General features: G+C 29.0%; 1 protein-coding gene across 1 annotated transcript; it reads left to right on the top strand.

The window, feature by feature from the left end:
* The first annotated feature begins 24,376 nt into the window (after positions 1-24,376).
* On the top strand, positions 24,377-26,703 carry LOC115717427 (cytochrome P450 71D11). Its single transcript, XM_030646413.2, has 2 exons — positions 24,377-25,297; positions 25,946-26,703. Exons 1-2 carry the CDS (start codon positions 24,419-24,421, stop codon positions 26,567-26,569), a joined length of 1,503 nt encoding a protein of 500 aa, XP_030502273.2. The 5' UTR covers positions 24,377-24,418; the 3' UTR covers positions 26,570-26,703.
* The last annotated feature ends 1,146 nt before the right edge of the window (positions 26,704-27,849 follow it).

The following is a 27,849-nucleotide window of genomic DNA, read 5'->3' as shown; positions in this document are numbered from 1 at the left end:
AAATATATGTGGATTGGATTTGATCAGTTATTTTTATACTTTTACATGTCAATCAACATTCAATCCGCACAAGTGCAGATTTTTGAATTTTTTAATCTAATCCAATCTGCACAAGTGCAGATATCCGCACTTTGCAGATTGAATTGGATTGGATCGGCTATTTTATGAGAACCCTATATCAATAGCGATATATATTTTATTTTTTGTAGTGCTTGACACCTTAAAATTTAGTATATATCATATATCAAAATACAAATTAAGTTCTTTTACTCGTTTTTTACTTTCTAAAGAAAAAGCAAACAATATATAATAAAACATGATATATAATTGTGGTTGTTGACATGTTTTTGTTTCTTTTACACATTAATACATATTCATACGATCCAGACTTAAGGTTTTGCTCAGATTTTGGAGTTTGCTAAAGAAATATTTTTAATGAGAAAAAAAACAAGTAATTACAATTTTATAAGATGCATTATTTATTAGGAAAGTACAAAGCAAACACGTTATAATTCATGTTTTTCATCAGTTAATTAGAAATCTATTATAGTAACTAAAAAATTAGGACTCTAATCAATAAGGCTAACAACTCTTTTATAAAATCTCCACAGTAAACCCAATAAAAAGAACATTACAGTCTGATTGATCAACTCCTTAACTTTGTGTCTTACCTAACTTTATTATCCGGCTCAAGTTTCCTACATATCATTCGATTATAGCAAATAATCTAATTAATTATATAATATATATAAATATATATATATTCAGCTGAATTGAACTAGTACCGGATCTATGTAATATACTCTTGTAGAGTTGTACATAAATTTTTGTAAACCATCCAACTTGAACAACCCGCCCAAACCAAACAGAGATAACCCGACGAAAAATGCAAACTGAAAAACCCAACAAAAATATAACTAGCCCAATCTTTATATTAGGCGGGTTGAAAATAGTATCAACCTGCCCAATCAACCCGAACTAACACGACCAACCCGATTAAGAGAGTTTTTTTCATGTATATCTGTTTTTTATTATATATAATCTATACATTATATAATTTATATACATATTTATAAAAAATAAAAAGTTCAAACTACTATATTTTTTTATGACGGATGATTTGAACTTTAAATTCAATTTTTATATTTATCTCATTATAACAATAACTAAAATATAACCACTAAATGTGAAAAAAAAAATAAACATTAGTGTCAGTTTAGACGGGTTAACCTGAGACTAAACTCACGAATTCATTGGGCGGGTTGAAATTTTTTTTTCTTAATTGGGCAGGTTACACTTAGATTTTTGTAACGCGATCTTTACATTGAGTTAAATAAAATGTAACGTAAATCGACCGAACCGACCGACGTACACCCCTACTTTCTTGTACAATTTGCATACCAAAATTACAGTACCACAACAGTCACAAATTCTATACATAAGCATAATACAAATTAAACAAACAGAAAAGCAGATTATGAAAATCACATCTCCCACCAAAATCAGAACTCAAAATCATATAAGCCAGATAAAACAAGCCTTTTCATTAGGCATTTCTCTATTAAAAATATATTAAGACCATTGATATTGGATACGAGTGTTCATCTAATCCAATCCGCACTATTTTGTTTATAGTGTATCCGATCCGCACTAAGTGCAAATTTTATATTTTGGATCCAATCCAATTCGCACAGTAGCTCAAATCTAATCTAATCCAATATGTAAAAGTGCGAATTGGATCGGTTATTTTAGATTAGTTATTTTTTAATATTAAATTATTTAATATTTCTGAAAAAAAAAAAATCACATAAATAACAACAAAATAAAATTAATTATTGTTATTTTATGTCTCCAACAACAAATTAAAATAAATAAAATAATAAATAACAAATTTCAAGGAAGAAAAAAAATGTATATATAAAAAAATGTTTAATTTAGTCTTAAATTGTATGTAGAAACAAATTATATATAACAATGAAATATACATTTGATATATTAAGTTTTGAAATATAATTGTACTATATATATTAGACTTTTAAATAACTATTCTCTTTTCACTAAAATATTATTTGTATATATAATTTTTTTTAATAAATATATGTGGATTGGATTTGATCGGTTACTTTTACATGTCATTCAACATTCAATTCGCACAAATGCAGATTTTGATTTTTTATATCCAATCCAATCCGTACAAGTGTAGATATCCGCACTTTGCAGATTGAATTGGATTGGATGGGCTATGTATTGAGCACCCCTATTAAATAGTTTAAGTGTTAAACACTATATGGTAGTACTTTGTGAGTAATTAGTAATTTTTTTTATATATTTACTAAATTAAAATATTTAAAAGGTAATCCTAAATTATATCAATAGCCATATATATACATATCATTTTTTTTTAGTAGTTGATACCTTAAAATATAGTATATATCATATATCAAAATACAAATTAAGTTCTTCTACTCGTTTTTTACTTTTTAAAGAGAAAGCAAACAATATATAATAAAACATGACATATAATTGTGGTTGTTGACATGTTTTTGTTTCTTTTACACATTAATACATATTCATGCGATCCAGACTTAAGGTTTTGCTCAGATTTTGGAGTTTGCTAAAGAAATATTTTTAATGAGAAAAAATCAAGTTTATAATAATTTTATAAGATGCATTATTTATTAGGAAAGTACAAAGCAAACACGTTATAATTGATGTTTTTCATTAGTTAAGAAATCTATTATAGTAACTAAAAAATTAGGACTCTAATCAATAAGGCTAACAACTCTTTTTTAAAATCTCTACAGTAAACCCAATAAAAAGAACCTTAAAGTATGATTGATCAACACCTTAATTTTGTGTCTTACCTAACTTTATTATACGGCTCAAGTTTCCTACATATCATTTGATTATAGCAAATAATCTAATTAATTATATAAATAAAGTGTGCCTATATAACTGAAATTCTTGGTTTTTGAGAAATTTATGGGTGACTTTTAATTTTTATTTAATAAAATAATAAAATATTATTTATATAATAAAATAATAATAAAACAAATCCCATTAATATTTGAATTGATATTTGGGTGACTTTTAATTTTTATTTAATAAAATAATAAAATAATAATAAAACAAATTCCATTAATATTTGAACTGATATTTGATGCTAAATATTCGAGAATCACAACACATTTAAAAAAAAAAAACAACCCGAGATTTGATACTCTGAGACTCTCAATTAAAAAAAAAAGTAATATGCTCATCAAACTTGTATTTATTCTTAAACATGGTGAAAAAATGAATTATCTTTCATATTATTCAAGAGAGTAAAACAAGTTTTATATTGGTTTACTATTCAACAACCTTGTCAAGAATTCTTGTAAGTTGTAACCACAAAATTGCCAAGTCAAACCAACACTTTCATTGCAATATTCACAGACTAACTACAAAATTATTTCATAGCATTTACAGAACCGCACACCCCCAATCATCTTTAATATGGACGTATCAGAAGCCAGATCATTAACCTAAATTGGTTAGTTCTATTATGTTTTGGAACAAATTGTCTATAATATAAAAAACCCATCATACTTGTATCTTGAAACATTCTTCAGGAACCAAGATTTTAAAACACAATTGTTACCTCCTTAAGGTCAACCCACTCCCAAGTCTCATTTGTTGTATTTATATCATAGACCAAAGCATGCCGGCCCTGTAAATAATAAGAAAATCAAACGTGATTTAAATCTGAAGGCAATAGAGCCTTTTCCGTTAAATCTCAAAGATACATAAATATACAAGATAAAAAAGCCAATCTAAGAAGTGGGTGTCACGTTAAAGCTAAGGAAACATTAAGCAAATGTTAGGCTTGTTTTACAATTTATGGTGTTTTAAAAGAACATATCGAAACAGAAACACATAAAAAAACCTCCACATCATTTAATTTTTTTTAAGGTAGTGTTCAACTAGGAGATCTAACGAGTTTCGCCCATTCGCTAATGGCTTCTAAGAGTTTAAATTCCAGTATTGTATAAATCTTCAATTTGTTCTATTTCTTATATTAAATGAAATTTTGCTACTCTTTTTTTTTAATTTACAACTTTATTGTTTATATATTATTAGGGACATTCATGGAAATTAGGGTTTCTTTGAAATATACAATTAATGAGCATTATTTTTTGATCATGGTGTGTTTTCCATGGCTGAAAACCTCAATAATCTCTATCATTTGATATCAAATAAAATAAAATTATCATGATGTATACATTATGGTTATTTAATGAGTAATTAGTGTGTTGAAATTGTCAAGCTGATATTTAGAATTGTTTATAATTGAATTGTTTCTTTGTCAAAATTAATATTAAGTATATTTATATATTTATAAGTTTATCTATTTTCTCTTAGATCAATTATGCTCATATAGACATGTTATTTTCATTTTGTAATTTAGATCTTCTTAGTCATTATTTAGTTTACTTAAACCTTTTCCAATTATGCTAACTGAAATTTTGTTTCTTTTAGGTACTTCATTACAAAGATCTGTATTACATGTATTGTTTATTTTTGACTATGAGGAGGTGGATTTCTTTATTGGGAAACATATAGTGTGACAAATTATTGTTCATATATTTAATAATTCTTTTTTATTAATGAGATTCATATATATAAATGTGTATATTGAATTCTTTATTCATATAATTATTTTTTATTTTTACGTGATTATTTATTGTTCTTTATTCAAATAATCTCACCTAATAACTAATAATGTTTTTTCTTTAATTTTTTATTGTATCACTTTCAAATAACATAGAAAAAAACTAGCATAAAATTTAGTATACGTGCCTCGCACGTAGTTTTTGCTAGTATATAAATATGTATATATTTTCAGCTGAACTGGTATCGAATCTATATAATAAACTTACTTGTAGGGCTGCACATAAATTTTTGTAAACTGCCAAAACTAAATCGAGATATATAACCCGACGAAAAATGCAAACCGAAAAACCCGACAAAAATATAACCCGCTCAATCTTTATATTGGGCGGGTTGAAAATAATATCAACCTGCCCAATCAACCCGAACTAACCCGATTAAAAAAGTTCATATATATGTTTTTGTTATATATAATATATATATTATATAATTTATATACATATTTATAAAAAAATAGAAATTTCAAACTACTATATTTTTTTATGATAGATGATTTTAACTTTAAATTCAATTTTTATATTTATCTCATTATCACAATAACTAAAATATAACAGTTAAATGTGAAAAAATAAAATAAAGATTAGTGCTCGGTTTGGACGGGCTAACATGACTAAACTGACGAATTCATTGGGCGGGTTGAAACTTTTTTTTTCTTAATTGAGCGGCTTGCACTTAGATTTTTCTAATCCGATCTTTACATTGGGTTAAATAAAATGTAACGTAAACCAACCGACGTACACCCCTACTTTCTTGCACAAATTGCATACCAAAATTACAGTACCACAACAGTCACAAATTACATAGGCATTATACAAATTAAATAAACCGAAAAGCATATTATAAAATCACATCTCCCACCAAAATAAGAACTCAAAATCATATGGTACAACTTCCAATAAATGCACATTTTTTTAGTTACATATAAGCCAGATAAAACAAGCCTTTTCATTAGGCATTTCTCTATTAAAAATATATTAAGACCATTGATATTGGATACGGGTGTTAATCTAATCTAATCCGCACTATTTTGTTTATAGTGCATACGATCCGCACTAAGTGCAAATTTTAGATTCAATCGGATTCGCACAGTAGCTCAAATCCAATCTAATCCAATCTGCAAAAGTACGAATTGGATCGATTATTTTGAATTAGTTACTTTTTAATATTAAATTATTTAATATTTATGAAAAAAAAATCACATAAATAGCAACAAAATAAAATTAATTATTGTTATTTTATGTCTCCAACAACAAATTAAAATAAATAAAATAATAAATATATAAAGAAATGTTTAATTTAGTTTTAAATTGTATATAGAAAAAAAAATTATACATAACAATGAAATATACATTTGATCTCTTAAGTTCTGAAATATAATTGTACTATATGTATTAGACTTCTAAATAACTATTTTCTTTTCACTAAAATATTATTTGTATATATAATTTTTTATTTTTTTTTTAAATATATGTGGATTGGATTGGATGGGTTACTTTTACATGTCAATCAATATTCAATCCGCACAAATGTGAATTTTGAATTTTTCAATCCAATCCAATCCGCACAAGTGCAGATATTCGCACTTTGCAGAGCACCCCTATTAGATAGTTTTAAGTGTTAAACACTATATCAATTATGTGGTACTTTGTCAGTAGTTAGTAATTTTTTATGTATTTATTAAATTAAAATATTTGAAAGTTAATATTAAATTATATTAATAGTGATATATATATGGAATACTTCTTAATGGATATTATCCATTGATGGTTACTACATAATTTTAACTATAAATATTAATTTTAAAAATGTTAAGTTAATAGATTTTGATCCAGTGACGAATAATAAAAGAGAAATTTAAATTTTTATGCTTAAATTAGCTACTTAATAAAAAAAAATATCAAAAAATACATATTTTTAGACTATATCAAAAATAAGTTTATATGAAAAATATTTAAGTAAAACTCAATATTTTTTTATCATTTTTTTGCCAATTTTTTTTTTTTATTATTTTCTTTTTAGCCCAGAAAACAACCTCAGTCCATATAATTGAAAAATGAGAGATTTTTCTAATTAAATAGAAAAATTAAGCATAAAAACTTAAATTTTTTTAATATTACCCATTTATGGGTAATACCATTAAAAGTTCACCCATATCTATTCTATATAAAGTGTGCCTATATAACCGAATTCTTGGTTTACGAGAAATTCATGGGTGATTTTTTATTATATTAAAAATAAAATGATTTATTATTAAAAATAAAATAGTTTATGAGAAATTCATGGGTCACTTTTTATTTATATATAATAAAATAAATAAAATAAATCTCATTAAATCTAAAAAAATACGATTGGGTTTTTGCTGTTGTACATCAACGATTTTTCTCTTCTTCTTCTCTTCTTCTCTTCTAGAATTACCATTTTCCTATAAAAAACACTCATTAAAAGAAAAAGTTATATTTAGCACATACAGTATAATTAAGAAGCCATAAAATTTATAATTTCGTCTTCTGTTGAATAAAAATAATAGCAACTTAAAGCATTATTATAATTATGTTGCTTTGTACATGCTGCGACAAAAAGAAATGGCCAATCTTATTAATTTCTCCATGTTCTAGCTATTAATGCAAACCAAAAAAAGAAAAGCATTTACTAAAACCCACCAAAACTTATCATAATTAAACCTGAGGCATTAGATGCAAAAAAAAAAAAAAACAAATCAGAGAGTACATTACAGCACTGTTTTTGATCACGTGCTCATAAATTAGAAGCACAATTAAATATATTAGCGAAATAGTGACTAACGTCTAAATTTTAGAGTTGATGAAAAATCTGCAACTGAATGAGGTAAAGACTACTACAATATTTACTTTATAAAACTTTTGTTTCAATATCTTACTATTATTAACACCATTTGATTTGGATGTAGAAAAAATATTTTTGGATTGAGGCGGCAATAAAAATAACTGACACTGTCCAGATTTTTTATTACATGTCATGTGACGCATGTCATAGAAAAATAGATTTGTACAATCGCAATGAAAAAATTATATGTTACAAGCTATCATGCGGCCAGGAAGGATTTCCTACACCACGGTATATTACAAAAACATATGATGTTATTGAAATTAAGTTAAAATAATAATAAAAAAAAAAGATACTAACAATCTTATTATGCATTTTACAATGCTATAGCACATGTTGAACTTGATGACAATACAAAGAGCCTATCTGCTGTCATGTTCGCAGATATTGTGGAAAAAATATTTTCGTGTACTGCTGCCCAACTAATGAAATATACTGCAAAGGTGTAATTTTTAAAAAAATAAAATAGTTTTACATGCCTTTCATAAGTTGATTTTTTTAATTAAATAAGCTATGCACACCATGTCTAATCATTTTAAATGAAAATACATCACGGTTTGCAGGAATACCGCCGCTTTGTCGACACTACCATATTTAATTTATCAATAAAAAAATGGACAATCCAGATATATGCGGACCCGGCTAGAATGAAAAGTGCAAAATACAAAAATTACACTATTGTCTTTATCGAAGCAAATGAAGATTGAAATCCACCAATGACTATCATTAGTTTTCTTATCTACAATTTTTAGACAAATGCTATCTTCAATTATCAATAATTTAGAGATTGATTTTTAATTTTCTTTTTATCTTACACCCATTTAAGTAATGTTTCTTTAAGTATTGGAACATCAATTTTTAATTTATTTTTAGATTAACTTAAAAACATATTTAAATCATCAAGCTTTCTTAAATAATAATATATTGCATTCGATATTCACTTTTAATTGACAACATTATAAACTATAATATTTAGATATACATAATAATAATCTCATCTAATAACTAATAATATTTTTTCTTTAATTTTTAATTGAATCACTTTCAACTATCATAGAAAAAAATTAGCATAAAATTTAGTATATGTGTCTTGCACGTAATTTTCTGTTAATATATATATATATATATATTCTTTTTCGTGGTGGTTGACACCTTAAAATTTAGTATATATCATATATCAAAATACAAATTAAGTTCTTTTACTCGTTTTTTACTTTCTAAAGAAAAAGCAAACAATATATAATAAAACATGATATATAATTGTGGTTGTTGACATGTTTTTGTTTCTTTTACACATTAATACATATTCATACGATCCAGACTTAAGGTTTTGCTCAGATTTTGGAGTTTGCTAAAGAAATATTTTTAATGAGAAAAAAAACAAGTAATTACAATTTTATAAGATGCATTATTTATTAGGAAAGTACAAAGCAAACACGTTATAATTCATGTTTTTCATCAGTTAATTAGAAATCTATTATAGTAACTAAAAAATTAGGACTCTAATCAATAAGGCTAACAACTCTTTTATAAAATCTCCACAGTAAACCCAATAAAAAGAACATTACAGTCTGATTGATCAACTCCTTAACTTTGTGTCTTACCTAACTTTATTATCCGGCTCAAGTTTCCTACATATCATTCGATTATAGCAAATAATCTAATTAATTATATAATATATATAAATATATATATATTCAGCTGAATTGAACTAGTACCGGATCTATGTAATATACTCTTGTAGAGTTGTACATAAATTTTTGTAAACCATCCAACTTGAACAACCCGCCCAAACCAAACAGAGATAACCCGACGAAAAATGCAAACTGAAAAACCCAACAAAAATATAACTCGCCCAATCTTTATATTAGGCGGGTTGAAAATAGTATCAACCTGCCCAATCAACCCGAACTAACACGACCAACCCGATTAAGAGAGTTTTTTTCATGTATATCTGTTTTTTATTATATATAATCTATACATTATATAATTTATATACATATTTATAAAAAATAAAAAGTTCAAACTACTATATTTTTTTATGACGGATGATTTGAACTTTAAATTCAATTTTTATATTTATCTCATTATAACAATAACTAAAATATAACCACTAAATGTGAAAAAAAAAAATAAACATTAGTGTCAGTTTAGACGGGTTAACCTGAGACTAAACTCACGAATTCATTGGGCGGGTTGAAATTTTTTTTTCTTAATTGGGCAGGTTACACTTAGATTTTTGTAACGCGATCTTTACATTGAGTTAAATAAAATGTAACGTAAATCGACCGAACCGACCGACGTACACCCCTACTTTCTTGTACAATTTGCATACCAAAATTACAGTACCACAACAGTCACAAATTCTATACATAAGCATAATACAAATTAAACAAACAGAAAAGCAGATTATAAAAATCACATCTCCCACCAAAATCAGAACTCAAAATCATATAAGCCAGATAAAACAAGCCTTTTCATTAGGCATTTCTCTATTAAAAATATATTAAGACCATTGATATTGGATACGAGTGTTCATCTAATCCAATCCGCACTATTTTGTTTATAGTGTATCCGATCCGCACTAAGTGCAAATTTTATATTTTGGATCCAATCCAATTCGCACAGTAGCTCAAATCTAATCTAATCCAATATGTAAAATTGCGAATTGGATCGGTTATTTTAGATTAGTTATTTTTTAATATTAAATTATTTAATATTTCTGAAAAAAAAAATCACATAAATAACAACAAAATAAAATTAATTATTGTTATTTTATGTCTCCAACAACAAATTAAAATAAATAAAATAATAAATAACAAATTTCAAGGAAGAAAAAAAATGTATATATAAAAAAATGTTTAATTTAGTCTTAAATTGTATGTAGAAACAAATTATATATAACAATGAAATATACATTTGATATATTAAGTTTTGAAATATAATTGTACTATATATATTAGACTTTTAAATAACTATTCTCTTTTCACTAAAATATTATTTGTATATATAATTTTTTTTAATAAATATATGTGGATTGGATTTGATCGGTTACTTTTACATGTCATTCAACATTCAATTCGCACAAATGCAGATTTTGATTTTTTATATCCAATCCAATCCGTACAAGTGTAGATATCCGCACTTTGCAGATTGAATTGGATTGGATGGGTTATGTATTGAGCACCCCTATTAAATAGTTTAAGTGTTAAACACTATATGGTAGTACTTTGTGAGTAATTAGTAATTTTTTTTATATATTTACTAAATTAAAATATTTAAAAGGTAATCCTAAATTATATCAATAGCCATATATATACATATCATTTTTTTTTAGTAGTTGATACCTTAAAATATAGTATATATCATATATCAAAATACAAATTAAGTTCTTCTACTCGTTTTTTACTTTTTAAAGAGAAAGCAAACAATATATAATAAAACATGACATATAATTGTGGTTGTTGACATGTTTTTGTTTCTTTTACACATTAATACATATTCATGCGATCCAGACTTAAGGTTTTGCTCAGATTTTGGAGTTTGCTAAAGAAATTTTTTTAATGAGAAAAAATCAAGTTTATAATAATTTTATAAGATGCATTATTTATTAGGAAAGTACAAAGCAAACACGTTATAATTGATGTTTTTCATTAGTTAAGAAATCTATTATAGTAACTAAAAAATTAGGACTCTAATCAATAAGGCTAACAACTCTTTTTTAAAATCTCCACAGTAAACCCAATAAAAAGAACCTTAAAGTATGATTGATCAACACCTTAATTTTGTGTCTTACCTAACTTTATTATACGGCTCAAGTTTCCAACATATCATTCGATTATAGCAAATAATCTAATTAGTTATATAACATATATAAATATAGAGTAAAATTATGGTAGGACCTAGCAAAATTTACCATCGGTAGAAAACTTTTTTTTTTTTAACCATTAATTTTAGATCTTGTGGTCGTTATTGTGATGTAAGGTGTATACTCTTAATATAGGACTGCTTGTATACAATTAAAACTTTTAAACATATTATAATAATATTTAATAATATATTTATTTTAAAAAATAAAATGATAATAATAATTAAAAAAAATATTAACTTTTAATTTTAATTATTATTTTTTTTTCTAAAGTTAATTTAAATTATTTTTATATAGGTATTTATTTTTTAAAATAATTTTACTTACAAATTTTATTATCAATTTTTTTTCATGCTAATAGTTAACTATAACAAAATTTATTACTTAAGTATTTTTACCATCAATTTGTTTACATACATAGTTCTATCATAATTATATTTTAAATTAATTTATTTAATATTTTTATAAAATTATGTATTAATATTTTTATACATAGTTGTACCATAATTACAAATCGAATCCAAAATTACAATAACCATTTCTCAATCAGCATTGTTCTAAGATCTGTTGTACCAAATCATGTCCATGAACTTTTTTGGCCGTTAAAACTCTCCCTGAACTATTGAGATTGTTAGATTTAAGGACTTTTGTCTAATTTTAGTAAAAAAAAAATCTAACATGGATGAAAGTTCAGGGGGCATGATTTAGTACATGTAAGGACCGTCAGACACCATCTATTTCTCCATTGGAATAATATTGTCCGCTTTGGGCCAAGCCCTCACGGATTTGTTTTTGGGCACCTTCCCAAAAAGCCTCATTCCAATGGAGACAGTGTTCATCCTTATATACCCAAGATCCTTCCCATTTTTAGCCAATGTGGGACTTTGGATGTGCACCCAACAATCCTCCCCTCAAACTAAGGACCACTTTGCCTCCCCTCAGACGATTACAAATCTAAACTTGAATCCCTCGATTCCAACACTCAAGATCCCCTTGAGTAAGCTAGATGAATCCCTTCACCAGCAAGATTTGAAATCCCTTCGAATACAAGAATCCCTCGATTCAACCACTCAAGATCCCCTTGAGTAAGCTAGATGAATCCCTTCACTAGCAAGATTCGAAATCCCTTCGAACCAGATCTAAACCTCCGACGGCTCTAGCAAGCTTCACCTTCTTTTTGTTTGGCAATCCGGGGATACATTCATATGGCTAATTTTGAGATTTGGCTCTGATACCACTTGTAAGGACCGTCGGACACCATCTATTTCTCCGTTGGAATAATATTGTCCGCTTTGGGCCAAGCCCTCACGGATTTGTTTTTGAGCACCTTCCCAAAAGGCCTCATTCTAATGGAGATAGTGTTCATCCTTATATACCCAAGATCCTTCCCATTTCTAGCCAATGTGGGACTTTGGATGTGCACCCAACAGTACATATGAAAGTTTGAGGGGCATGATTTAGTAGATATCGAAGTCTTGGGAACATGGTTTAGTACATAAACAATCACTAAAACAGTAAAATTTAATGAAATTAGACAAAAGTCCTTAAATCTAACAATCGCAATAGTTCAAGAGAATTTTTAACGGCCAAAAAAGTTCAGGGGGCATGATTTGATACATGTCAAAGTTCGGCAACAAAAAATCCTAATTAACCTAATTTTAATACCTTATCCCTGTTATTTTTTCATAAATATAAATTCAAGAGAAAATCCACAATCGAAACAAACAATCACTAGAGTAGGTAATGGGTAGTTACTATTGTCACGTGCGTATTCTAAAACAACTATAATTGCGTGAAATTTATTACTGTTATTTACTTATAAACTACATGCAAGGGATGTTATATTTTAATTTTTTAATTTTTTTAATTGTTCATTATTTTTGTATATTACAATATAAAGATAGTTTTGTGATATTTTTAAATTAACTTTTATTATTGTATTTTAATGCATAATAAATGTATTTAATACAATTATGACATGTTAAAGTATTAAAATAGTTTTAAAAGGTCACTAACAAATCAATTTCGTATTAGTTGTCTCAACAGGAACATAGCCCGTTTATTAAACAAGTTAGACCAGTAAATATTGAAAATTATTGTGCTCTAATAGAATTACCAAACCAACATAATTACAACTCTATAACAAATAATACTAATATTAAAAACATGGATTAGATAATGTTACAACACTGAACGAAATATATACATAAAATATATAAATAGCATATATATAAGAGATGCGAGATCAATCTCAATACAATATACACCACAATTGTAAAATAGGAGAACCACCAAACTTCAAGGTCTTACATCCAAAAGCTTATTTTTCTCTACCACAAACACTTAAGGAAAAGAGAAGAATAGGAATAGCTTTATGGATTTATCAAGCCTAAAATATTTCTAGCAATGTGCTCTCTTGATCAAAACTAGTTGTTCAAAAGTGAACCCAAATACCTCCATTTATAGTGTTTTGAGGGTTCACATATGAAAATTAAAATCCCTTCACCACATGGGTGTTATCTGCACTTTAATTGGCGTTTAATATTAGGATAAAAATATTGGACAAGAGAGCTAGAAACATGCTGAATAATAAATTCATGTACGTTTATGGACGTGATTTCAAAACTTGCTCCAGAGGAAGGAGAACAACTGTAAAATAACATGTCAACAACCATAAACAACAGTTTTCAAAAAATTCAATTCAGTTTTTGTAACTCCTCTCCGAGCTAAATTTTTCTCCAACGTCTCAACACCTATTTTAATGATATAAATGAGTATTGTAATAATTTCTAATAGCTAGAAACTTATGTTAGACTGTAATATAATATGAACGATAAAGCATATATAAACGATATGTAATGCAGAATAAACTGTAAACATATCGAAACTGTATATGCAATAAAAGGATTGAAATACCTCCAGCCATTGATCTTTGAGCTTCAACCCTCACGATAGCTTCAGTATTGGAGTTCAGGCTTTCTCGCTCTCTCAACTCTCTCTAGATGGAATTTTACTGCTTTGAACAGAATGAGTGAAAAGCTCGGGGACCGAGACCCTATATTTATAGGTGAGATACTCCATCAGTATCTGCGCCACATTAATTGTCAAATTTTTTAACAATAAATTTAAGAAATCAAATTAGGTAATGAATATTGAAATCTGACCATACATAGAATATTGCGTAATTAATTTTGTTCAAATTTGATGAACATAAAATATTCATTTATCATAAAATCAATTCTTTATTTTATTCCTCAATTAGAAATACTCTAATAACTTATCTTATTGATTTCATGACCTCGATATGTAAAATTTCACTTAATTACATATACTCAAATATGATCTTTAAGTTACAAAACTATTTTCAAATTTTGTAACCACTCTTCTGTTACAAATCATGTGTATGATTAAACTATAAATTATATAATTTCATCATTAAACATATTTTTTTTTTTTATAAATCAGCAAGTTTATTATTAATCCACAAATCTTTTACAATGAAAGAGCATCTTTTTTTAGCAAAAGATCTCAAGTATTTCTTTTTTTACAATTTTTGAAACCACTCTCTATCTTGTTGACCAATCTTATTTGGCCAATACAATTCTACTCTATGTTTGATACTATTTTTAATTCTTTGACAGTTACATCTCTATTTTCTGTATGATTGTTCCAAACTTGATCATTTCTCACATGCCAAATAGAATAAATAAGGTGAGCAATGACAGCTGCCATAGTCTTCTTTTTAAACTTGCTGATTTTAGCTTTATGTATCCATTTGAGTAGATCAAATAGGTTTGATGATCTGGCACCGCAGGACAACCACACTCTGATCTTCAAAAGACCGTATTGAGAGTGAGGGCACCTGAAAAAAAAAAAAGGTGCTCAATTGACTCATCCTGTTGTGAGCAGAGGCTGCATACCGCATCATTTACAAGGTTGAATCTTTGTAATCTATCTCTGGTTTTAAGTCGATTTTGCATTGCTAACCAGAGAGTGAAACTGTGTTTGGGGATGTTGTACCTCCCCCAAACCTCATTGCACCATGGAACTCTGTAATGGGTGGGGCAAAGCATGTTATAGCCATCAAAAATAGTGTACCTAGTTTGGGAGAATTGTGTTGAGCATCTGTTAAGTTCTTGACTTGATTCTTGGCTGGAACAATTTGTTTCCAATACCAGCTTCTATGACTAGGAGCTTTGTTATCCCACCATTCTTCATCTTTGAGATATACATTGTGAATCTATTTTACCCAAAGGTTATCCTTCTTGTTTGCTAAAGCCCAAACATATTTAAAAAGTGCTGCTGTGTTCCATTCAACAGTCTTTTTGATACCTTACCCCCTGCTGCCCTTGCTTGACAAATACTATCCCAAGCCAATAAACCAGCTCCCTGTATTACATGTTGGCTCTTCCATAGAAAAGCCCTACAAATGGCTTCAATCTCATGGATCACCTTTTTTTGGTAGCTTGAGAATTCGGCACCAATAGGAATGTATTGCTGTGAGAACAGAATTGATGAGCACTGCCCTACTAGCAAAGGAGATATTTCTGGTGCTCCAAGATCGATTTTCTTTGTCAGGATGGTGCATACCTGTCTAGAAATTTTTTTAGTGTAGATGGGACACCTAGGTTTTTAAAAGGTGTCTGCTGCCTTGTAAAACCAGATGCCTCCAGGATCCTCTCAACATCTCAATCTGCCATGTTACTGCAGAAAATTGCAGATTTTGTCTTGTTGGGTTGTAGACCTGATGTGGCTGAGAAAAGCTTCAATCCTTGAAACATAAGGATTATGCTTTTATAATCACCTTTACAAAAGAGTAAAACATCATTCGTAAAGCTAAGGTGATTGAGTTTAATAGCTTCACATCTCTCATGATATGCAAAATCTTTTTTGCGCCCTACTCTGTTCATAATTTGAGTCAAGTACTCCATACCAATGACAAAAAGAAGAGGTCATAAGGGATCACCTTATCGTAATCCTCTCTTAGATTCAAAAAAACCATGTAAAGTTCCATCGAAAAAAAGAGAGAATTTTGGAGTTCGTACACAGTTCATTACAAGGGTGATGAACTTATCTAGAAAAAGTAATCCCCTAAGAACTTCTTCAATGAAATCTCACTCAATTGTGTCATAAGATTTTTGCAGATCAAGTTTGATCATGCAATTAGCCTTAGATGACTTCCTCCCATAATGTCTGACCAAGTCTTGATAGATCATTATGTTATGAGCAATGAACCTTCCTTTGACAAAGCTGCCTTGGTTTTGAGCCACTATATCTGGAAGGATGCCTTTAAGTCTGGAGCAAATGACCTTTGTGGCTGCTTTGTAAATCACATTGCAGCATGCAATTGGTCTAAAATCACATGGAGTATTAGGACATCTGACTTTTGGAATGATAATTAGTGATGTAGAGTTAATTTCCTTAAGTATCTTCCGAGTGTGAAGAAAGGACCTCACTGCATCACAAACATCACCCCCAATTAGGTCCCAATTTTCTTGAAAAAAGTAACTTGAATAGCCATCTGGCCTTGGGGCTTTAGCTCCAAGAATAGCAAGCAATGCTTTCTTAATCTCATCATTTGTAACAGGTGCCAAGAGGGCAGCAGCCTGCTGATTGGAAATAGTAGGCCTTTATTAAGCACATTTGAGATTATTCTCCTTCTATCTATCATTTTTGTTCCAAGTAGTTGCTTATAACAGTCAAGAAATACCTCAATAATCTTGGATGGATCATCAACTCTATTCCCTTGTGTATCCGGAATGGAGAGGATCCTGTTTTGTATCCTTCTGGTTTTGATACTAAAGTGAAAGATTGTAATATTATCATCACCATCCCAAGTCCAATTAGTTTTTGCTTTCTGGTGTAGAAACATTTGATAATTCTTATGCGCCTAGGTAAAACTGTTCCTAGCCTCCAGCTCATCTTTCTATAATTTATGATTAAAATGCTCAAGAAGCAACCTATCTTGACAGATATCTAAAGCTCCCCTTGCATGGATTATTGCTCATTGTAAATCAGAGAATCCTCCACTGTTAATCTTCTTAAAAATATTCTTTAGAGCTTTGAGTTTGGCAATTACCTGGTACATCTTTGTGCCAGGATAATGTTGGTGCCATATGTGCTGCACTTTTTCTGCATAATCTGGATGTGAAATCCACATTTTGAAGTATCAAAATGGCTTTTTCCCATTATGTGAGAAATGATGAAAAGTTAAGAGAGCTGGGGAATGATCAAAGACTCCTTCATTTAAAAATATGGCTTCAGCTCCAAGGAAGCTATCCACCCATTTGGCATTTGCTAGGACTCTATCCAATTACGAATAAATTCAATCTCCACCATGTTGTTTATTGCACCATGTGAAGAATTCGCCACTGAATTTTATGTCTTCCAGTTGACTAAAAAGACACAATCCTTAAAGGCATGAGAATTGTGCTCTTTAATTGAAGTCTCCCATTACTACCCAAGCATCTTGTACAACAATGGATCTTAAATCTTGCCATAATTTCTTCCTACCATCTTCATCATTAAAAGCATAAACAAATGTAACAAGAAAACTCTTACCATCCAAAGTGGAAGCTTGGAGATGTATCCAGTCATTTGATTATGTTGATGAAGAAAGTATTGGGATTCCAAGCTACTACTATTCTCCCTCCTTTATGCCATGAAATATTACTAGTGAAACACCAACCAGGAAAAATATTAGAGTACAAGGCTCTAAGTTTTGAAACCTTGACTCTTGTCTCAAGAAGCCCAACAAGACCAACATTTTGAGAATGAATCAATTGCTTGATCAAACTTTGCTTATGTTGGTTGTTGGCTCCTCAGACATTCTAGGATAAAAGCCTATCCATATTTTAGAGGAGGCTCTCCCGGTCTCCCCCTCCTCCTGTTTTAACATCTTCTGGATTAGTAATCTCCATTTCTTCCCTTTTATCAATAACCTCACTTTTCTCAGGCTGCTCTATCAGGGCTTGGAAGAAATCCCTATGCTGGTGCCCTCTTATTCTTTAGCTTTAGGTTTCCAACCTTTGTTGACTGGTTAAGAACCATCATTACTCACAGTGGTTGTTTCAGTTATCTCTTCTTTCTTGCCTTTAACTATCCACTGTTGTTTTTGTTGTCCTTGTTTCTTCCTGCAATCATCAGTTAAATGTCCCAGCCCATTGCAATTTTTGCAAATGGTGGGCTTCCATTCATACTTGACTCCCACAGTTACAATACAACCATGTTCATCCTCAAAGTCGATATTTCCTGGTAAATCCTGTTGCATAGAGACTTCAATGAGGATTCTAAAGAAATTGAGTTTCTATCGTTGTTTGGTGACTTCATCCACCATTATAAGGTCACCCAACTGACCAACAATCTTAAACAGAGTATTTCAGCCCCAATATTTCAGATCAAGGTTTTCAAGTTGGATCCAAATAGGAACCACTCGAATATCTTCTTTTTTGAAATTTATATCAAGGTCCCATGCCTTCATAATGAGTGGTCTCTTATTGAAGAAGGTATAACCTCCATTAAGAACATTATCCCTATCTTTCATAGTTGAGAACCTAATTAAGAATATACATTAAGAGATTAGGCCAACCTTATCCACTTTCTCTTTCCAAATTCGCCGTGCAAATGCTTCGAGAATCTCCAAAGGTCGATTGGCACCCAAAACGTAACATACAATCGATGAATTCCAATAAGAAACTTCCTCCTCAATATCATCCATTGTTATCTTCACATTTTCTTTTCCAGCATTTTTAAAAGATGAATTCAAACTTCGAACCAAAAATCCAGATCTTAGTATAGGAGGAACAGAGGTATTACCTTGAGAGATGTCCCTACTACACTGCTTATTAGCTTCCAAGAAGTGAGCAAAATCAGATCGTACATCATCCTGGTGTTGCAATTTGTGAAGAGATGAATGAGGTGATAGATCTTGAAATTGTCCAGTATCAAGTTGTGGATCAATTGAGCTATCCTCCTCATCCATGAAATCGATAGGCTCAATTCCAAGGACAACATCCATCGATTTTATTTTCTTGACACCTCCAGAAGAAGATGGACCACACTTCTTTGAAGGCTTGGGATTCTTGGTTACAGATTGCTGCTTCCCATGGATCTTGGACCTCGTTTTTGCCATGGCACCAGCTCGAGCGCTGAGAGAGCAAGAAACAAAGGAAACAGAACTAATCATTAAACACATTAAATATATTAATATCATATTAATCTATAATATGTCTCAACTTGATATTTTAATCTATATTATATTGTAACAAATAATATAATAGTAAACTCGAACACGACCCGAACCCATTTAAGGTAAATCTAAACCTGCTAACTCTCGTGCAGATTTCGAGTTGTGTTATTGAAATCTGTGTTAACTCAAACTTTTAGGTCTCCTTGTTTTGATGATTAATAAATATTTGATTGTTATTTGTTACTAATAATTTGTTGATTTTGTAGCAAAATTAAAAGATTAAATAAATTTTTCCAAGACAAATTAGTATTTTTACCAAACTTCTTAAAGTGACCCAAAATGTATTTAACAAGCATATCAAGAGCAAAATATTCATCAAGGATCAACAACTAAAGACCCTATTCAAAAGAGGTCTTCAAAAGCCCAAAGTCAACAGTCAACCCGAAAGTCAAAGTCAAAGTCAACTCTCAGGAAAAGTCAGCTTTGGATCAAAACATACAAATCAAGCTAGGAAGCTCATCTACATCAAGACTACACACAATCAAATGGTATAAATTTATTTTAGTCTTGTTAAAGTAATTTGCATAGTACACTAGGGTTTATAAGTACAAATTTTGGCTCACTCACTAACTTGTGCGACAAGTTTTCTCACCCGATAGTTCAAAAAAAAAAAATTGATTGACTTTTTGAATCACAATTCATTTAACTAAGAGGAAGAAATTGGAATTTTCAAAATCGAGTAATCGAGTAAAAAGTTGTGCACGTTTTAGTCTAAAGAATTGCATTATTGGCCACTGTTAGCCATCCAGTATTCCGGTTGGAATCTGGAATTCCAGTTGTCATTAATCCAGAATTCCAGTTCACATTCGAAATTCTAGTTCACAACAGATTTCTTCTTGGGATGCGCTAACCGCTATTTTTCACCCCAACACTAAATAAACTCGATTTTCACTCAAAAATTTAAGTTGGCTGAGCATTTATGTCATACACCTAACCTATTCAAGTACGATTAATGAGCTTCCAAGTGTAAAATCCAATAAACATTTTTCGCACACTTTGAGCCAAAATATGTGTTTATTCATCTTTCGTGTGCTTTCTTATCACTTTCCAACCATGGACAACAATAACAGAGCAGGCTTTAGCATATTTTGTAGTCGAATACACAGGAAAAGAAAAAGAAATTTTAGAAGAGATTCCTAAGCCAGAAAAAGAACATGCGCCTAAGGAAAAAATGCCCATTTGGAGGCTTCATGCAGACAGATCATCCACAGATTAACTATCTAGAGCAGGGATAGCCTTGATCACACTTGGGGGCAATAAAGTTTGGTTTTACAACATCAAATAATGAAGCTGAATATAAAGCACTAATTGTTGGATTAAAATTAGCACGAGAAGTAAATGCTGAATACATAGAAATTTGGAGCGACTCCAGTTGGTTGTGAATCATACTCTAGGTGAATACATGGTTCAGGGAGAAAAAATGATGGCTTACTTAAGTAGAATACAATACCTTCTCGCACACTTCAAAGGGTACACCATCAGGCAAATTTTAAGAAAGGAAAATGCAGGTGTAGATGTTCTTGCACGATTAGTAAGCAGTACAGTGACAGATAAATTAAATATAGTACTAATCCAGTTCGTGAAGAACCCAAGCATTACCTGCACAGAAAAAATTGAAATGCTAAATAATACTCTAAACTAGATGGCCCTTATTGCAACCTACCTTAGCAAAGGTGAACTATTGTGTGACAGAAATGAAGCTCTTGTAATTGATGTAGTACTTTATAATTAATTAGCGATTTTTTATATTATTTATTAAATTAAAATATGTAAAATTTTAAGTAAAATTGAACCAATAAAAATATATCAGCTCTTCTGGTGGAGACGTTAAGATATTGCTTAGCTTTTTTTCATTGAAATAACATATTATGTCCATTATTTCAAAAAAAAAAAAAAAAAAAAAGACATCTATGTCCATTATCCAAGCCATACTTATGCATGGTAACAAGCTCAAATCTTATGTTCATGATTTTCGCACAAAGTATGAAAGAAAATATCTCATGATTGATTGATTTTCTTTATTAAATTAAGAAAATTAATAAATAAATAAACAATGCACATGTCTCAAGCTCCCTTCATCTGCATATACATATACATAAGAAATCTAAGTTTACTACCTAATCTAATAAAATTAATGTGTTATTATGATTAATATATTTTAATATATTAACAATTATTAAAGTTAAGAAAATATTATTAGGCATCTTTACATGTCACATAAGAGGTGGTATATTATTATAAGATATTTTAATTTGCTGAAGTTTCTCTGAATTCTTTTTTTATTGAATTAGGAAAACAGATATTAATCAACAAGCAACCATAAAAGAAATATCAAATCTCACACAATTTGATAATTTAAAAGAAATCGAATAAAAAGCTGTTTAAATTGCTCCCGAATTTTATCACTTATATAATTCTACCCCTTATAATATTAGTGTTGTCAAAAATACCCTCTTAACTTTATCAGATAATAAAAATAAGATTTTTGTTAAAGAATAAAATTATTTTGTCCTTTCAACTTTGTCACTTATATGATTATTGGGCTCCTTGCAATACTAGTGTTGTTTATCAATTAATAAAAATTAAGACTTGAATTTTTTTATAAATTGAATTGACAAGGTGACATGCAGTGGACAATAAATTAATTTGTTCATCCATGTAATTACTTATGTGGCTAAAAAATAAAAACGTAATTAAATTTTAAAAGGAAACTTAATAAAAAATGTAATGAAACTAATTTCAAAATAATTTATAGTGAAAATTCTATTTTGATGTAAAAATTATATTTGTAAATTAATCTTTCTAAAAAAGAAAAAAGAAGAAGAATAACTTGAAACTTAAAATTAACTTCATTACAAAAAAAAAAAAAAAAAGGATAATAAAACATAGAACATATATTAGAAATTAAATTAAAATAATTTTTTGTAAATTTTATTTTATTTTAGTTTGCTTAAGAAACTAAATTAAATAATATTATGCTACATCAACAAGATGATTGAGAATTATTACAATATAATATAGGGCCAAGATGCAAAATGGCCCTAAATCTAACAATTAAGTTAATAAATGTCACTTTTTATAAAAAATTAACGACATGTCCATTCTGTTAAAAGTTTGATGATGAAACTACAATTATAACCTTAAATAATTAAGTGTTTAGTATAGTTATTTTGCACAATAGTATATCGTTTTTATGTGCAATAGTATATTAAAAAAAATTGAAAGGTAGTATATTAGTTTAAGACTGTAGTATATTATTTTAATGTGCTACTGTATATAATGAACAAACGACGGAAATTAAAAACTGTGGAATATTAGTTTAAGTTTGATGTATAGTTACATTTTACTAGGAAATATTGTCTTTATGTTCATTAGTATATCATGAAGGAAAGAAAAAGAAAAAAAAAACATGTGGAATATTAAATTAAGTTTTTGGTACATATATTTTTTCCACTATACTGGTGGTATATTAATTTTTTACTATAGTTTATGCTTATGATTGCAGAATATGGTTTTTATATGCTATTGTATATCGTGGAAAAAAAAATTATGTAACAGTGTATTAATTTAAGTTTATGGTATATTCGTATTGGTCTAAGGTATATCGTTTGAATGTGATATGGTACATCGTGAAAGATAAAAAGAAAAAAAAAACTATTAAATATTTTTTTTTTGAATAAAAAAAAACTATTAAATATTTTTTTTTTGAATAAAAAAAAAACTATTAAATATTAGTTTAAGTTTTTAGTATTTTTTTTTATTTTGTACAGTATATCTTTATTATGTACTATGTTATATTAATAAATAAATAGAGTGGTATATTATTTTTATTTGCTATGGTATATCATGAAAGAAAGAGAAAAAAAATTGTGGAAGTTTATTTAAGTTTTTTTTTATATATTTATTTGACTATAAAATTGTTTTAATATATTCATATTACTCTAAGGTATAGTATTTGTATGTTATATTATATAATATGAAGGAAAGAAATAAAAATAAAATTAAAAGAATTGAATACTAGTTTAATGTTCGGTATAGTTATTTTGCACTATGATATATTGTTTTTATGTGTAATAATATACTAAGAAAAATAAAATTGAAAGAAAATATATTAGTTTAATATTGTGGTATATTGTTTTAATGTACTATGGTATATAATGAACATAAGAGAGACAAAACATGAAATATTAGTTTAAGTATGAGGTATAGTTATATTTGATTGAGGTTTATTGAATTTTATGTTCATGGGAAGTATATTGTTTTTTTACCGCGCAAACAGTAGACTAAAATAAAAAAAAAAATGGAATTGAGCTTCATCTATATTACTAAGGGCATTTTAGGAATTTATATTTATAAAAGGCCAATTATTTCATTTCTTTAAAAAAAGGGCATTAACCTTCATCTGTGAGATCTAAGGTCATTTGTTACAATTTCCCTATAATATATGTCTAAAGTTTAGGGGTAACCCTCATATAAATAGTAGGGGATTATTTTTTAGTGGGCAAAATAGTAGGGGTAACCCTCTATTATTATTTCAAATTGAGATGATTACAAGGAATGGTATGGGTCATTTGTTGTTGTTGCACTTAGAAGAAAAAATAAGATAGTATAATAATTACTCCTATCATTTGAGTACAATATTATTATTATTATTATTATTATATAAATGTGTGTTTATGACTCCATTTTTCATAAACAAGCTAGCTAACACAATTGAAGTTGATAACATCATGGATCTCCAACTACCCTCTTTCCCAGTCCTCTTGTCCCTTCTTTTTTCTCTGCTTATTATGGCAGTGACCATACTCATGAAAAGAGCTCGAAACTCAAAACTACCCCCAGGGCCATGGAGACTTCCCTTAGTAGGAAATCTCCACCAGCTTTTATTAGGGTCTTCATCATCATCTTACGAGGTCCTCAGTGACTTAGCCAAAAAACATGGACCCTTCATGTACCTCGAAATCGGACAAGTTCCAACCGTAATAGTGTCATCACCAGAGTACGCTAAAGAGATCATGAGAACCCACGACGTCGTTTTTGCGTCTAGGCCACGGACTCTTGCCGCTCAAATCATTGGATACGATTGTACGGACATCGCATTTGCTCCCTATGGTGATTACTGGAGACAGCTCAGAAAGATTTGTATGCAAGCTCTTTTTAGTCCCAAAAGAGTTCAATCTTTGGAACCCATTAGAGAGAAAGAGGTGTTTAATACGTTACAACATATCATTGCTAATTCCAAACTCAATTTTACTCAAATGGTCACAAATTTGTCTTATAGCATCATATCTCGAGCAGCGTTTGGGGAAAAAAGCAGTGATCATGATGAGTTCATATCGATTGTGGAAGAAGATATAAAGGTAGCTGGAGGGTTTGAATTTGGGGAGTTGTTTCCTTCTTTGAGATTTCTTGATTGGACCAGTAGGCCTAAATATGAAAGCCTCAAACAGAGGTCTTCTAGGATATTGGAAAAGATCATCAAACAACATATGATTAATCAGAATAATGAGAAAAGTGAAGAAGAGCAAGACTTGGTTGATGTTCTTCTCAAGTATCATAACAAAGGAAATCTTGGGTTAACCCTCGACAATATCAAAGGAGTAATCTGGGTAAGTTCATTTTTTTTCTTGGTGGAAAATGGAAATCATATCATATTATTATTATATTATCATATCATATTATTATTATCGGTTTTAAATTTTACTCTTTAAATTATTTTATTTATAAAAGTACTTTTTCAATAAAAATAATAACACTTTTTTTTTTGGTTGTTTTTATGATTTTTTTATAGTTATTAAGGGATTAATTTTTCTTTATTTTTTAGTTATTTTCTTAGCAAAGTATATTTTTGTAATAATATAATATATTTTTAGTACAGTATCTATTTATACAATTATTAGATAAAAGATAAATTATAAATATTAGTATTTGTGTGCAACCTGTTATTAAATAAAGAAATTAGCTTATATATTATTTTTTTAATTTTTTTTTTTTTGAATTTACAGTTTGGGTTTCTAAAGTGGCTGCAGCGCTAATTGCAATAGGAGTTTCTATACGATTTTTTATTGCAATTTAGGTTGCAGCGCTAGTTGCAATAGGGATTTCTATGTAGAATTTCGTAAAAATACAAAAAAAAAACTGTTTTGAAGCGTAAAAATAAAAAAACTCCTTACAAAATTTAGTATTTTTGCGACAAATAATTATTATTTTTTTATATAAGAATGAATAATAAGTTGTGATGTGTTTTAATTTTACAGGACATCTTTGAAGCTGGAAGTGAAACATCAGCTGTAACAGAGGATTGGGCTATGGTAGAATTAATGAGAAATCCAATAATGATGAAAAAGGCTCAAGATGAAGTTAGGGAAGTTTTTGGAAGAAAAGGGTTATTTGAAACATCAATTCATGAGATGAAATACTTAAAATTAATTATTAAAGAAACTCTAAGGTTGCATCCTCCTGCTCCCTTTTTACTTCCAAGGGAAAGTAGTGAAAAATGTGAAATTAATGGCTATGAGATACCTAATGGAACAAGAGTATTGGTAAATGTTTGGGGAATTGGAAGAGATGCTAAGTATTGGAATGAACCTGAAAGTTTTATACCAGAACGGTTTGATGATAGCTCTATTGACTTCAAAGGTAATAATTTTGAGTATATTCCATTTGGTGCTGGAAGGAGAATATGTCCTGGCATAACATTTGGTGTTGTTAGTCTTGAGTATTCTCTTGCTTTAATGTTATACCACTTTGATTGGAAACTTCCTAATGGAATGAAACCTCAAGATTTAGACATGAGTGAGTTATTTGGCATTGCAGTGAGGAGAAAGGATGACTTGTACTTGATTCCTACCATTTATGATCAGTCACCTCTTGCAAACTGAATTACAAAACGGTATAATATGAAAGACTTTATTATGAGAAAATAATAATTTACTTATGTTGGCTTGGCTTGATTACCTTTTAACTTTCACTTGAAGGTTAATTTGAATAAAGAGAAAGTGAAAAATAAAAGAAATGTATTAGTAAGATCATTTTTATTTTATTTTAGGGTTCGTTTAGTGCGTTGTATTACACTGTATTGTATTGTATTGTATTCAATTGTATTTTATGCAATATTTTTTATATAAAACTATAAGTCGTATTAACTTTTATGGGTACCTAAATATATAATATTTTAGTATAAATTATAGTTTAACATAGTACCACTACAAAAAACAACTGTTTTTAGTGACAATTTTTTAGTCGCAACATAAATTTTTTGTGACTAAATGTGACTTTTAGTCACAACAAAATGTTACTCGTGACTAAAATATAGCATTCAATTACAAGTTGTCACTAATTTAGTTTTAGTTACAACAAGTATTGTGACTAAAAATACATTTAGTCACAACAAATTGTAATTTTTGTGACTAATACCTTTAGCCACGAACCTTTTAGTCACAACATAAGAATGATATTTTATCATTAGTCACAATATTTTTACTTTTAGTCACAAATTTTATTGTGACTAAAAGTAATAATTTTTGTAGCATTATATAAAAAAAATGTTGTATAATCCAATTCAATATAATACAATACAATACAATACGACCTAATACGGCGTTCCGAACCCTTAGTGTCAAGCATTTAATTTTCAATTTTATTTTTTCACTCATATGGTAGTAAATTATTTGTAGTCTCCTTTTTCCTTTCTTCCCACCCTCACTTTTTATCAATGATCAAAGGTGTGTAAAGCTACCGTGTACATACGGGAAGGGAGATGTGTCTTCTACTATTCTCTCTATGCATCCAACTTTTATTCTCTTCTTGCTTTTGCTGATCTTTGTTTTGTCCTTCTCCGATCCCCATTCTGTTTCTTTCTCTTGTGTTTGCCCTTCTTTCTATCTGTCTTGTCTCTCGTTTTGTCAGCTTGTGGGGTTTGTTTCTTTTGCTTTGTCTCCCCTGGTGTGGGGACTTGTTTGTTTTATGGTTAGTGCGACTTTTTGTTCCCTTTTTTAGGCCTAGTCATCTACGTTTGTTCTCTTCGTGGTTGGTAGGTTGGTGTGTGTCCGTGAGGATTTTGTCTTTACTGTTATGGTATTTATGTCGATGGATGGGGTTGTTGGCTCTTCGGGTGGTAAGCAGGGTAGATGCCTTCCCATTAATGAGGTTTCTATTTCTC

The sequence above is a fragment of the Cannabis sativa genome, chromosome 5 (assembly GCF_029168945.1).
Source record: "Cannabis sativa cultivar Pink pepper isolate KNU-18-1 chromosome 5, ASM2916894v1, whole genome shotgun sequence".
NCBI classification, from domain to species: domain Eukaryota; kingdom Viridiplantae; phylum Streptophyta; class Magnoliopsida; order Rosales; family Cannabaceae; genus Cannabis; species Cannabis sativa.
Note: the sequence above shows the minus strand (reverse complement) of the source record. Positions and strands in the feature narration are given on the sequence as shown.